The sequence below is a fragment of the Monodon monoceros genome, unplaced genomic scaffold (assembly GCF_005190385.1).
Source record: "Monodon monoceros isolate NGI ecotype Baffin Bay Population unplaced genomic scaffold, NGI_Narwhal_1 Super_Scaffold_11, whole genome shotgun sequence".
In the NCBI taxonomy this organism is placed as follows: domain Eukaryota; kingdom Metazoa; phylum Chordata; class Mammalia; order Artiodactyla; family Monodontidae; genus Monodon; species Monodon monoceros.
The window spans coordinates 132,250,351-132,264,038 of NW_021703767.1; the positions used below are offsets into that span (position 1 = coordinate 132,250,351).

The 13,688-nt window shown below is 53.3% G+C and overlaps 1 protein-coding gene across 1 annotated transcript in view; it reads right to left on the reverse strand.

Annotated features, from left to right (window-relative positions):
- SH3BP5 (SH3 domain binding protein 5) overlaps positions 1 to 13,688 on the reverse strand; it is a 73,430-nt gene that overhangs the window by 5,326 nt on the left and 54,416 nt on the right. The window contains exons 4-5 of the mRNA XM_029213853.1: positions 7,865 to 8,029; positions 922 to 1,052 (exon numbers count right to left, since the gene is read on the reverse strand). Of these exons, the coding sequence (XP_029069686.1) occupies positions 922 to 1,052; positions 7,865 to 8,029 (296 nt within the window). The remainder of the gene's footprint in view (positions 1 to 921; positions 1,053 to 7,864; positions 8,030 to 13,688) is intronic.

Below are 13,688 nucleotides of genomic sequence, written 5' to 3' on the forward strand. Positions count from 1 at the left end.
CTTTTTACTTTACTTCCTCACTTCCTCCCCCTCTCTGTTCTATAAAAGAAACTGGCATCCAGACCCCGAAAAGATGGTTTTGGGGGACACCAGTCCTCCATCTTCTCAGTCTGCCAGCTTTCTGAATAAAGTCGTATTCCTTGCCTCAACACCTCATCTCCTGATTTATTGGCCTGTCGTGTGTTGAGCAGAGTGAGCTTGGACTTGGTAACATTATAAGAAACTTTTGAAATAAATATCCTGTGAAAAGAAAGAAAGAAAGAGAGAGAGAGAGAGAGAGGGAGGGAGGGAGGGAGGGAGGGAGGGAGGGAGGGAGGAAGAAAGAAAAAGAGAGAGAGAGAAAGAAAAGAAAGAAAGAAAGAAAGAAGAAAGAAAGAAAGAAAGAAAGAAAGAAAAGAAAGAAAAAGGAAGGAAAGAAGAAAGGGAAGGAAGGGAGGGAGGGAAGAAGGAAGGAAAGGACGGAGGGACAAAGGAAAGGAGGGAGGGACGATGGAAAGGAGGGAGGGAGGAAGGAAAGGAGGAAGGAAGAAAAGGAGGAAGGAAGGAAGGGAGGAAGGAAGAAAGAAAAGAAACCAGTCTTGCTCCACTTCATCAGCTCTTGGTCTACAAGGATGTGTATTATGTACCTAGTTCACCCCATTGTGCTGACAGGTAATGAGGGACAGGGCCTCATCCACACCGTCAGCCACAGAGCCAAGGGCACGCCCTGAGTTTCCCAAAGCCCAGCCCCAGCCCACGGGCCAGCTAATGGTTTGCTCTTGAAATTCCTCTTCCTGTGCTCCCAGGTCGGAGCAGCCCCACCCCTGGGGGGTTACAGGTAGCCTGGGCAGGGGGCTCTGGTGGGGCAGGCCACAGAAAAGGTTGAGAAGATGAGGAAGAGGAAACGAGCAGCAGTCCAGGGACCCGCTCGCCCAGGCTCACTTGGACTTGTTGATAGCTCGCTTGAGTTTCTTCTCCAGCTGCCGCATGCGGCCCATGGCCGCATTGTACCTGGCTGCCGTCTCCTTGTGCACCAGCTCGCTCCTCGTCTTGGTCTGCTCCGCCTCCATGACCTTCAAATGACAGCAGAGGTCAGCCCAGCCAAACCCAGAATGGTCCCTTGTTGGGGTATTACTTATGTAATTTAAAAAAACTAGGAATTTGGGATTCCCATATACACACTACTATATATAATGTAGATAAACAAGGACCTACTGTAGAGCACAGGGAACTAAACTCAATATCTTGTAATAACCTATAAGGGAAAAGAATATGAAAAGAATATATATGTATATATATAAAACTGAATCACTGTGCTGTACACCTGAAACTATCACAACATTGTAAATCAACTATACTTCAATAAAATGTTTTTAAAATAAATGAAAAAAAATTATTTGAGGAAATTAGTGGGCAGACTAAGATTAAATGAACTTCCAAAGAGAACAGAATTATTTTTCCCTATTCATCTATTCTGGAAAAATCACATCAGATCAGATGAAATAGATCGGCTGAGGCAATGAGCAGGAAAGAAGAGAAGGAAAAACAAAAAATCAGAGAGAAAAAAAAAAGAAACATTCTCTGATTTAGTTGACGTCCACTTCCTCTGAGTAGCCACTGTGGGTACCTCCTGTTCTCACCTAGGGTCAGGGACTGAGGGGCAGGCAGGCGGTACCAGTGGGAACTCAGACGTCAGGGACCTGGGAGCCCTACAAAGCTAGGTATGTGCGCGTCAGGACGGCAAGGCAATGGTGACCTCAGCTGTTTGGCCCCTTCCCAAATATCCTGAGTTAGCTGGTGGACAAGAATCCAGGATCCAGAGGGTCAAACTGAACAGATTTGGGGGTTTACAAAAATTTGTGACCAGGTGACCAGTCAGTGTTCTGGTGGGAGATTCTGGTTTTAAAAATGAGTTCAAGGGGGCTTCCCTGGTGGCGCAGTGGTTGAGAGTCCGCCTGCCGATGCAGGGGACGTGGGTTTGTGCCCCGGTCCGGGAGGATCCCCCATGCCACGGAGCAGCTGGGCCCGTGAGCCATGGCCACTGAGCCTGCGCGTCCGGAGCCTGTGCTCCGCAACGGGAGAGGCCCACGTACCGCAAAAAAAAAAAATAAAAATGAGTTCAAAACCTAACAATCAAGGGCCCTCCATGGCAGCTCAAAGGCACATTCCTAGAAACAGGGACAGTGTTGGTTCTCTCCCCCATCACCTAAAAAGCATCAGAACAAGGCCAGCTGGGAGGAGAGATGATGCAGGAGATAAACAGCAGTTTAGGCCACATCAGCGGCTCACAACTTCCTTCTCATCTTTTACTTACAACTCACCCAAGTGTTATGGGATGAACTGGAAAAGCAGCAGTGAGGTGGGGCGAGAGGGCCGTGCTTTATTTTACCCAAAGAGCAGCAGGGAGGAGACCCAGCAGGACAGTTGCAGGAGGACACCACCCAGGAGGAAGCCAGCGGTCCATCACCCCCTCCAGGCAACAGCCACAGTCAGCTCGGGGAAGTTTACTTATGCACTTATAATAAGGGGTTTTTTTAAGTGTCAGGAAAAATTCTGAAAGACTTCGATATGAGCATAAAACGACTGGGTGCCCTGTTCTGTCTGGGTGTCCTGCCCCCTTCCAGGTTATCTCTGCCTTTCCTTGTCTTGGAGCTGTTTTATGACCCTGTAAGTTGAGGAAAACTGATAGTAATATAAATGATTCTTACCCCTAGAAATGAAGATTGTGTCCAGTAGAGATGCATTTGATTATTGATTGCCCTGTAAATATTGACCAATTCTGTATCTTGTAAATTCATTTCAGCATTCCTAAACTTCTGTATGAGTGTGTTTTTTGAATTCTCCTTTGAAAGAGCTGTAACATCTTATTAGTTCCATCCTTAATGAGTTAAATAAAATCTTTGACAGGAGAACACTTTATACTTATCAGAGTTCACCCTTTACCTTCTTTAAAATGTATATCTTTTAACAATGTTTTTTTTGTTGTTTTCTGTTTTTTCTTTTTAACAATGGTTTTAATGCTTGAGATACTTTTAAAAACAGAATTAAAACAAAGTCAGAGAATGGAAATAGGGAAGTGAGACAAGCTGGCATGTGGTGACAGGCTTGCTAAAATGACCTCTCAATCAAGACCAAGGGGCTCCGGAGAACCCTTCCCCTTGGCTTCTAACACCAAAGATGTCACAGTGACATAAAATGCACTCGAAACCTCCCCAGCTTGGTCACTTAGGGAAACGGTAGTAACTCTTCAGTCTTGTCTTAAATCTTAATCTTTAAGGATTCACTGCTGTAACCTTTATGAACACACAAAACCCAAGCATATCAGACAGATGAAGGCAACCTATTGTGATCTGTTCCACTGCAAGAGGATTCAATGCAGGGTTCACCTTTAAGGACCAGTCTGAAAGCATTTTAAATAGGCGATCTACAAAAGCTCTGATCTGAGGCTACAATACAGAGCATTCCCTGCAAGAAGCAGGGCTCTCACCGACTGCACACAGGCCCTTGTTCTTCCTTGGCCCTTCGTCTGCAAAACTCTTCCTAAAATTAAACACTCGGAAGGCTCCGAGCACTTGGCGACATTGCCAGCGCAGAGTGAGGCAGCAGCAAGGATGCCGTCCCGATTCACCCCCACCAGTCCACCTACCATCCCGTCCCAACCTCCCGACCCCACGTGCACATAACCCCCTGCTCTCGCAGGAGAGTCTCCACTCCGCTTCCCGCCTCTAGGGAGAAAGTCCCCAAGCAGGTCACCTTGGTTACGTCTCCTAGGTAACCAAGCAGCCCCTGAAACATGGAACCAGCTGTGAACTGTGTGCCCAGGGGTGGGAAAGGAATGTGGGGATAAGGGCAGATACTGGGAAGGTGGAAGCCACAAATGGAAGCACAACGCAGATGTCCCTGCAGACCTCAAGGTGGCCAGACGCACGTGCAACCCAGCCCTGGGGCGCCAGCGCCCAGACCTCCGCGAAGGCTGGGCTGACAGATAATTGGCCTGGACTCTGGGCCCCTGAACCCCCGGTCAGCACCACGCTCTTCAGTTTACCACCAGCATATTCAACTCAGAGCTGCGTACTCTGATTAAGCACCTACTGTGTGCACAGAGCACACTGGAGACCAAACCCGGACCGCCAGCCTCACAGGGCAGACGCCCAGCAGCACCGCGCTACTCCGGCAGCTGGGATCCAGGCTGTCGGGACCACCGGGCCCAGGGGCGTGGGTGGGGGCCGGCAGCAGAGGCTGCTCTGGGGGGCTCGGTGCGGGGTGCTGGGGGAAAGGGCGTGGGCGGGGAAGCACTTAGGGCTGGGGGTGCTTAGCAGAGCCACCCGTCCACCCTCCGCGGGCAGCGCTCAGCTTCCCGCCTCCTTCCCCAGAGCTGGCAGCCTCCCGGAGAAATCACTATCTGGGCACCAACAGCCCTGGGACCCTCTTCCCCAGGGGGACCATGTCCCGGGGCTGACCCACGGGCTCTGTGCTAACCTCTGGGTGCACTGGCCTCTGCGGATTCTAACGACTAAGAAGTCAGCATCCCTGGGGTTCCCAAAACCCAGACACACGCTCCTACCCCACCCCCCGGGCCGGCTCCAAACGCCCAAGGACGGACCACCCGCTGCTGCCCAATGGGAGGCTTTGAGGCCCCAGGCGTGAGGCCTGAGTGACCAGAACAGCCGCAGCACCACGGCCCAGGCAGGCAGCAGGTAGCGGGCCCTGGAAAAAGCATGTGGGGAGGCCACCGCTGGTGCTCGGGACCCTGAGAAGCCACAGGCCTCCCCCTGGGTCAGCAGAATAGACAGAATGGGGCCCAGCAGTGCTGACGGGCCCCCTCCCGGGAGCCGCAGGGCAGCCCAGGCCCTCTGCTCACAGCAACACCCAGAAGATGCTCAAACAGATACTTCCTACAGGGACACCAACGGGCACTGCCAGCCAGGCTGGGTCCCCTGCCGGCAGAATGAGCTCAACCGACCAGGAGACGTCCAGCCAGCCCGGCTCCTCTGTCTCACATTCAGCTCTCCCAACCTCGAGGCCATCCACCCTCATGCCCAACATCCCGGAGCTAAGAGCAGGGTCCCCCGCTCCCGAGAAGGTGGCTTCACGGTCTCCTCAGATCCTCGACCCATTCAGGCTGATTTCTGATTCCTCTTGCAGCCCTGGGTACAGGGCCAAGGAGGTAGCTTCCCAGGGCCTTGGGGGACAGGTGGTACATGCCCACCAGCACAGAAAAGCTGGCCATGTGCATCCCAGGGCTCAGATCCACGCCCCCAGGGCCTTCCTCTCCAGGAGCTGCTGGTCCCTGACAGTTCATGCCTCCCCACACCTCCTCCCTAGAAGGGCTGCTCCGCGGCCAAACTGGGTGAAGCTGGAGGGGCCTCAGCTGCCTAAAGCCCAAGTGGGAGCAGCAGGGACACCACGTCCCCAGTAAGGCCACTCAAGTGCGTCGCGGCTTCCAAAGCCCTGCTGATCCCAGCTCTGAGTGCAGAACTGTTCCTCTGTCCCTGCCCGGGGCACTGCATGTGGCCTAACAAGAGAGACCCCGGGGCTCCAGCGTGGCTCCAAGTGGAGCTGCCCATTGTCGCCCTAAGTCTGAAGGAACAGAAGGGACACACGGATGGCCTCAGGTAAGGAATGTGGGGACCCCAGGATCCTTCCACTGTGCCTGGGGTGGAGGTCACACAGCCCAAAGCACTGCCACTTCCTCAAGACAGCCTGGACCTTTCTGAGCTCTGCATCTTTCTCTAGACTCTTATGTGGCAGTTTCTTCAGGAGAAGAGGGTGAGATGACGCTCCCTTCTCCTGAAGAAACAGGCTTCCTGGAGGATCTAGAAGTCAGCCAAGGCTGGGGACATATTCCAGGCCGTTCGCTGTCTTTGTCCAGCAGCACTCAGGAAGCTGAGCGTGCCAGGCCCGCATGCCCCGGGAGCATGCTCAGTCAGAGTGCGGCTCACAGCAAAGCCACACGTGAGCGCCTGTACCATCCGTCACAACCCTGGAGTGTGCCCCCTCCAGGCTGGATTTCTCAGTGACACAGGGACATGGTCGAGGACAGCTCTGCCAAGGGCTCTGTCTCTTGCTGGTGTCAGTTTCCAATTCTCCTTCTCCCTCATCAGGTCAAGGAGCAGCATCTGAAGCCCATAAAACTGGGGAGGAATCTAGGGAAGAGGAACGGCAGCCCCAGGGTGGAAATCCTGGCCTGTGACCCAGAAAATCTGCTCATCCGCAGGGGTTACACCCCCATGACCAAGAAACCTTCAGTGACCTCAGTGAGAGCACACATCAGATGACCCTCCCTGGGACCGACCTCAGGGGCCCCATGCGACGTCAGGAGGCCCAGGGCCGTTTGGTACAGCCCCACAAGTTGCACACTGCACAACCCCAAGAAGCGCCATTCCCAAAGACTGGTGTGAATGGTGCTTCCGGAGTCATGGGATGTGGAGGTCTTGAGGACACCTCTCCCGGACTGCCACTCACCATCCACTTATGGTCCCAGGACTTAAAGAGTAGAAGGGAAAAAAAAAAAAAGCAGAAACCCATTTTGTTCTTTTTTAAAGGACAGATTAAGTGATTTCTGAATGATTCTGACTAGCTTGATTTGGGTCTTGTTTGGGGTGGACGAAGGGCAGGAAAGAAAGGCAGGCCTTCAGCTAATTTCTTGCAAGGAGCTACTCTAATTTTTTTTTTTTTTCTTGTCCTTTTCATTCTGTCAGGCTGTGGCTTGTAAATTTCCAAGATTTCCAACCTCCCCTTTGGCGTTTCCCCAGTGGACCCAGGAAAGCTGTGTTTGGCTCTCCCAACATCGTGTTCACTAGGTGGCAGGAGGCCCCAGGCCACACAAGCCCGGCTGGGAGCCCGGGGTTCAGGGGAGGTGCTACAGAGTCGACCCACATTTGACACCAAGTCCAAGCCGTTTGTGTGTCAGGCATTCCATTTAAGGAAGCACAAGGCCATCTTTAATTATCAGGTCCCCCAGGACTTGAGCCACCGTGGCAGGTGACATTGAAAAGGTTCTCTTCCAGCCCCGCAGGTGGCCTCTCAGGGAATCCAGACTAGCTCCCACCCTCTACATCACCCTTCATCCAAGGCCTCACCCACCTCCCCACAGCAAACCAGCTGGAGGAGGGGAGGAAAGAGGTGACAAGTCCAGCTATACCCACCACTTCCGATTCTCAGCAATATGGCCAGAGGGCAGATCGTGGGAGCTGGTAAAGGGCCAAACAATGATGGCACCAAACCTAGGAGTCAAAGCCCACTTCCTGTGCATACACTGGTTCCCCAGACCCCAGCCCAGCCCGAAGGCCGGCCTGCGCACCCCCTGTATTCTGGCCTCATCTGCCATGGCCCCCGCTTCTCACCAACTGGCACCCACCCCTGAGTCCAGGCTCAGCAAGGTCCTCCACCCCAGGCTCCAAACCCAGTCAGTCCCCTGGGACTCAGAGGGAGGGGACTCTGGAGAACGATCGGGTCCCTCGGGAAAGCCCCATCCACAGTCAGGACCGTCAGGGGTGATCTGAACCAGACAAACCTCAAACGACAGGGAAGGGGCAGGTACGCCTGTCACCGGGTGACTGTCATCGCGGAGTACGGCTCAGTCCCAGGCCCGCAGAGACCCCATGGAGATGACCACCTGTGACGCACAACATGCCTGGGGGTCTGTTTCCTCTGCTCGGGGAAACCAGCGGGGAGTCTGGGTCTGATGGGCACCTGCACCCCGAGGCCGCAGGAACCCAAGGCGGACGCAAGCCCAGCCCCTCTCCCCACCCTACGCCCACACGCAGACGCATGCCCCCGCCCCCCGCCCCTGCCCACAGGCAGGCTCAAGGCAGAGGCGCGCACCCGGGCGTAAGCCCAGCCCGGCCCTGGTTCCACGGACACGTTCCGCTGAGACTCATACCCTCTGGGTGGCGTGGTTCAGCATCTCCTGCCAGGCCGAGTCAAACTGCCGCTTGTCATCCTCCAGCAGCCGCTGCTCGGCCAGGGAGATGGTCTCCTTGGCAGCGCGGAGCACCTCGGTGGCCCTCTGGAAGTCCTGCGTGGCTCTCTGAGCTTCCAGCTGCGCCTGCGCGAGAGAGAAACCTCATGAGGCCTCGGACACAGCAGGGGCTCCTGCTGGCTCATCACACCCTCCAGAAGGTGGGCGTCCCGAGGGCCTGGACGAGTCCTGTCCTTCTCTGCCTGGGCAGCCTGAGAACAGGCCGGGCACCTGCAGGTCTGTGTAGATGCTGGATGGGGGAGTGGAGGGTCTTCACAGCCCGGGACCCAACATACCAGATAAACACGCAGGCTCTGGGTCAGAGTTAGAGGCAGCGAACTGGCCCATCCGTGCTGGGTAGTGTCAACCGTGGCCCTTCACAGAGATGATCCCATTTGCTAATGAGGCCAAGGGTATCAGTGTCTCCAGCAGCACCCCTGCCCAGACACATGGTTCAGCTCACAGCACGTAAGAATCAGAAAAGCCCCGGAGATTACTGTCCAACAGCGTCATTCTGAGTGGGAACCGTGGCTTCCACAGGCCAGGGCCATCCCTGAGCTCACGCGGCTGGACCAGACTCCAGCCGCTCCGAGGCCCTGCCTCCCCGTGCGGTGACCCTGCGGGACAGGCCCCCACTCAAATCACACGCGCCGACACCTGCGATGGGTGGGGGGAAGGCCCTGATCGTCTCGTTGCTGTCCCTGCTTTCAGGGAACTTCAAGTGGGAGAATCAACAGAAGCGGCAGCAGAGCCCCGTTAGCCTGGACTATCGGGAACATGAAACGTCACTGATCCAAACTGAGTGTGAAACACCCCACATTTTAAAGTCTTAGAACAAAAAGAGAATAGCGATCTCCTTTATAATGACCATGTTGATTACATGATGAAATGACAATATTTTGTACCTAAGGGGTTAAAATGTATTATTTAAAACTAATTCCACCTGCTATTTTTAAATCTTTTACTGGGACTAGAAAATTGTAAGTCACATAGTTGACTCGCATTCTGTTGTTTTCATGCAGTAGAAACGCGTCCCCCAGGAGTGGGCCATGAGGTTGCACCAGAAATTTGCAGCAAATCCTTGTCACTGCTCTCAGCAGGCCCACCTTGAACTCCCTGCCAGGGTTCAGGCAAGCTGCTGCCAGATGCTGGCCTGCTGCAGCCCCCCACTCACCCCTGGCTAACCGGATCCCTCAGTCAGTTGCATAAACTGGGGCACACCCCCGAGGCAGTCCCTGGGACCCAGGAGGTGGGTGGAACATCTGGGCCCACACCCATTCCCAGAGTGAGTCTCACGTGACTGAGAGGAAGTCTTCAGATACCACAGGCCAAGGACACTTTTCAAAGGCAGTTGAGAGGAACAAAATCAGACTTGGAGCCCATCAGCCCCCAGGGTGAGGGACAGCTGTGCGAACCCTCGGTGCCCCCTCCATCTTTTTGATCGTGTAACTGCGGGTCACACCCGACCCGACCCTCAGGCAACAACTACCTGGTCAGGGAGCCGAACTGGGGAAGGAGTGGACATTCAGAAGTACCAGAGGGAGGGGACACGAAGGAGAAATTTCTTCCCATGGAGGGAATCCAGGATGGCTTCTTAAATGAGGATGATCCCGAACTGAGGGCTGGAGATGGGGATGATCTGAAAATGTGGGTTGGTGGGGGACCTGGAGGAAGCAGAGTTATGAAACAGCGTCTGTAGGAGGCTTGACAAAGGCTCCCATCAAGGTTTCAAAAGGGAGTCAAGGGCTTCCCTGGTGGCACGGATTCGTGCCCCGGTCCAGGAAGATCCCACATGCTGCGGAGCAGCTGGGCCCGTGAGCCATGGCCGCTGAGCCTGCGCGTCTGGAGCCTGTGCTCCTCAACGGGAGAGGCCACAATGGTGAGAGGCCTGCATACTGCAAAAAAAAAAAAAAAAAAAAAAAGGAGTCAAGAACAGAGGCTGTGAATGAATGCCAGGCTAAAGCTTCCACCGGGGGACCTGCCTGCTGCAGACCCACTGTGTGGCCCTGGGACCACACAGGTGTGCCTCAGGGACACAGTGGGGACCAGGGGCCGCCCTCTAGGACACACCACTGAGAAGACAGCACCACCTGCTGTCAGCAGCACACTCACTGCTCCAGAGCCGAGCTCCAGGTCCACCGTGCTTCTCCAGTGTGAGGACAGCCCTCGGGGGCCCTCCACCTGCCCAGACGTGCCGGAGGGCACCTGGCACTAAGAAGCCGTCCCATGCTGAACCACAGACCGCCTAGAGGCTTCAAACCAGGACCATCAGACCATAATTAACCCCACAGGTTCTCACATTTTCTAAGAAGGGATCTGTGTTTAAGGAAATTTTAGTATTTCAATTCAGCCACGTCTCCCTGCTTGAGTAATGAAGCTTTTCTTTCTTCAGACAAGCCAAAAACAGATGCCCTCATGGGAACCTTCTGAAATGTGGCTGCCGTGACCCAGGCCCAGCCCCTCCTGACCCGCTGCTATGCATCTGCTGTGTTCCAAATAAGGGAACCAGATCCCTACAAAGAGGGAAAAGAGGATGCCCATCTGAAGTGCCCTGTAGAACATGCTCTCTTTTGAGTCCCTGGGGAGTTTCTGAAGTTTCCTCAAGGCTCTGTCCCTCTTGTGGTATCAGAAATGTGCTTTCCTTGTCATATTGTGGAACCTGCTAATATGAGGGTTTGGTATACATTTAACCCAGATGGCATCTCTCCATCATTTATCCCCTCACTCATTCATTCATTCAAGTAAGTGCTGGACACGTGTTCTGTACTCACTGTCTATTCACTGCATCTTTCTTGGAAATAGAGCCCCCATGTCTCCAGGTGAGGCAATGTCCCAGCTAAAACCTACTTCCCAGCTGTCACTAACTTTTAGCTAATGAGATGTAAATAGATATTGAGTGAGGCTTGTACCCCTGTTACTAACCTTGTTGCTAACTTTTAGCTAGTACTCCTCTTACTAACTTTTAGCTAACGAGATATAAATAGATACTGAGCGAGACTTTCAGGAGAGCTCCTTTGTCTTTCCATCTGTGATATTAATATGACAGCTGGTGCTTCAACAGCCTTTTTGGATCATGAGGCAACTCTCTTAAGGATGAAGGAACAGTAAATTAGGTCCCTGCCCTGAACTGACTTTTTACATGACAGAGAAAATAAAGTCTCATATTCAAGCCAGTGTTATTTGGGGGTTTTCTGTTATGTTCAGCCAAATCTAAACCTAAATGATAACACATCTTCCCCTCCACACAGCTGGGCTATTCTGTAAACCTGATAGATGTGACTATAGCAGCCCGCATAGACTGGTCAGATCTCCCTCAACTTCTTTCAGGCTGCTCAGAGCCTATTTTATAACTGTTAAGCCCAAGGAAACAACTTTGGGGCTTCCTAAAGAACCCCAAAGCACATGGCCTGTTTGTAAGGCATTTCATAAAACATTTTCTAAACCCACACACACAAGGAAGGACCAGGCGGGTGCACACAATGTGGGGAGGGGAGCATGCCATCGCCCGCCCCCAGCAGGACACGAGCCGCTGGACATTGATGAGGCATCTCCTGGGCGCTGAGTTCTGGGGAGGAGGGGTTCACACCAACATAAAGGGTTCCAACTCAGTCGGGTAAACAGACACGTTCATTACAAACTCCAATTCAAGACAGACAGTGACAAGTGACCGGTGTAAAGCACATGGGAATGTTGGAAAGAAAGAGTGATTAGTCCAAGGTTTCTTAGGGAAGAGTTCTCGAAGCAGAGGGTGTCAGGCACCAGGCACCATGGAGCACAGGAGGCATCCAAGAGCTCACACCCATGTCTAACCGAGGAGGCTTAACTCAGAGACTACTTCCCACCCTCCTAACAGGAACACGTGACCTCAAAAATCAGAAGCCAACTTAGAGTCCAAGAAAAGAGCAGGCTGTATCTGGCTCTCACCATCATATGAAAGACGATACCTAGAAATCTTTAGCCCAGCCAACTAGGTTTTACCTTCAAACTCCAACAAAGGACCCAGGCCCTGGTATTAATACATTATCTGAATAAGGGCCCTACACTCCCGGGCTCCCCAAGTGCACACACGGCCCAGCGGGGCTCACGCACGGCAGGGAAACCCAGTTAGCAAACCAGAGAGCTGAGGCCTGCCCGACACAGCGCTGAGGAGGACATGTTAGCAGAACCAGACTGGCGCTGTACAATGCAACACAGGAAAAAGGTGAAATATCCTCATGACTCGTGAACACGAATGGCTTTCACGGAAACAGCGCTATGGGGAGAGTGTTAAAAGGCTGCTTGTGAATGGATTTGATAAGTGGGTTCCCACGGTGTCATCAACAAAGGGGGAGAGGGTGGAGAGGCCGGCCACTGTCGAGGCCACGGCCATGGCCTTCACTCCACTCCACGCCAGCCCACCATCGGCCTCAGGAAGGAACAAAAGCATCCGGATGTTTGCGCTGGTTGCAACAGAGGTACAAGGTGGAAGGAGGTTTGCAGGCCATCCAGTTCAACCCTCATTTTTCAAAGGAGGGCCCAGAGAAGCAAGGCCACTTGTTAAACATCACACAGCTACTTAGTAGCTGGCCAGAGCCAGGAAAACAGAGCCCCCAACCCTTGGTGGGGCTATTTCTGCTCTACAACAAGGTGCCTGCAACCTGGGTAACGTTGCCAATGACATGATCGTGGGGCAAGTGGACAGTCTACCCATAAATAATACACAGCCAGAGGAGCTGTTGAGGGACCAAAGACCAGATAGCGGCTCAAACTGTGCAGGACTGCGCCCCTACCTGGGATTCACACCAGCCAGTGAGCTGCAGAAACTGAAAAAGAGTAGGGGTCGTGTCACTCGGCTGCCCAAAGCCATGCTCTAGCTAAGGGTAGCTCCAGATCACGCAGAAAGCCTGCAAGACGAGACTAACCCAGTACCTGACTCCTAACAAACCCTAAGTGTGGATTTAGATGATTACAAAGAAAATCATAGCAGCTACTGTTGGAGCATTTATTCTGAGCATAATACATAATAAGGTGTTCTGGGACACATCTCATTTAGATCTCATAATTACCCTGTGAGGTCCTCCAAGTGTCATCCCTACTTTATAAAGGAGACCAAGGTCAGAAAGGTTAAAGAAGTTGCCCAAGGTTACACAGATAGCAAGGGTGGGTCCAGATTAAAACCCTGACCCAGTGCCTCCCTGCTAAGCTTCTACCAAGTACCACCCACTGGGCTACACACTTCTGACCAAGAGGTGCTGGTCAAGCAAGCCTCTCACTGTTGTGGCCTCTCCCGTTGCGGAGCACAGGCCCCGGACGCGCAGGCTCAGCGGCCACGGCTCACGGGCCCAGCCGCTCCGCGGCATGTGGGATCTTCCCGGACCGGGGCACGAGCCCATGTCCCCTGCATCGCAGGCGGACTCTCAACCACTGCGCCACCAGAGAAGCCCTTTTTTTTTTCTTATTTGTTTATTTATATTTATTTATTTTTGGCTGAGTTGGGTCTTTGTTGCTGCATGCAGGGTTTTTCTAGTTGCAGCGAGTGGGGGCTGCTCTTCGTTGCGGTGCGCGGGCTTCTCATTGCGGTGGCTTCTCTCGTTGCAGAGCACGGCTCTAGGTACGCGGGCTTCATGGGCTCAGTAGTTGTGGCTCGTGGGTTCTACAGCGTAGGCTCAGTAGTTGTGGCGCACAGGCTTAGTTGCTCCGCGGCATGTGGGATCTTCCCAGGCCAGGGCTCGAACCCATGTCTCCTGCATTGGCAGGAGGATTCTTA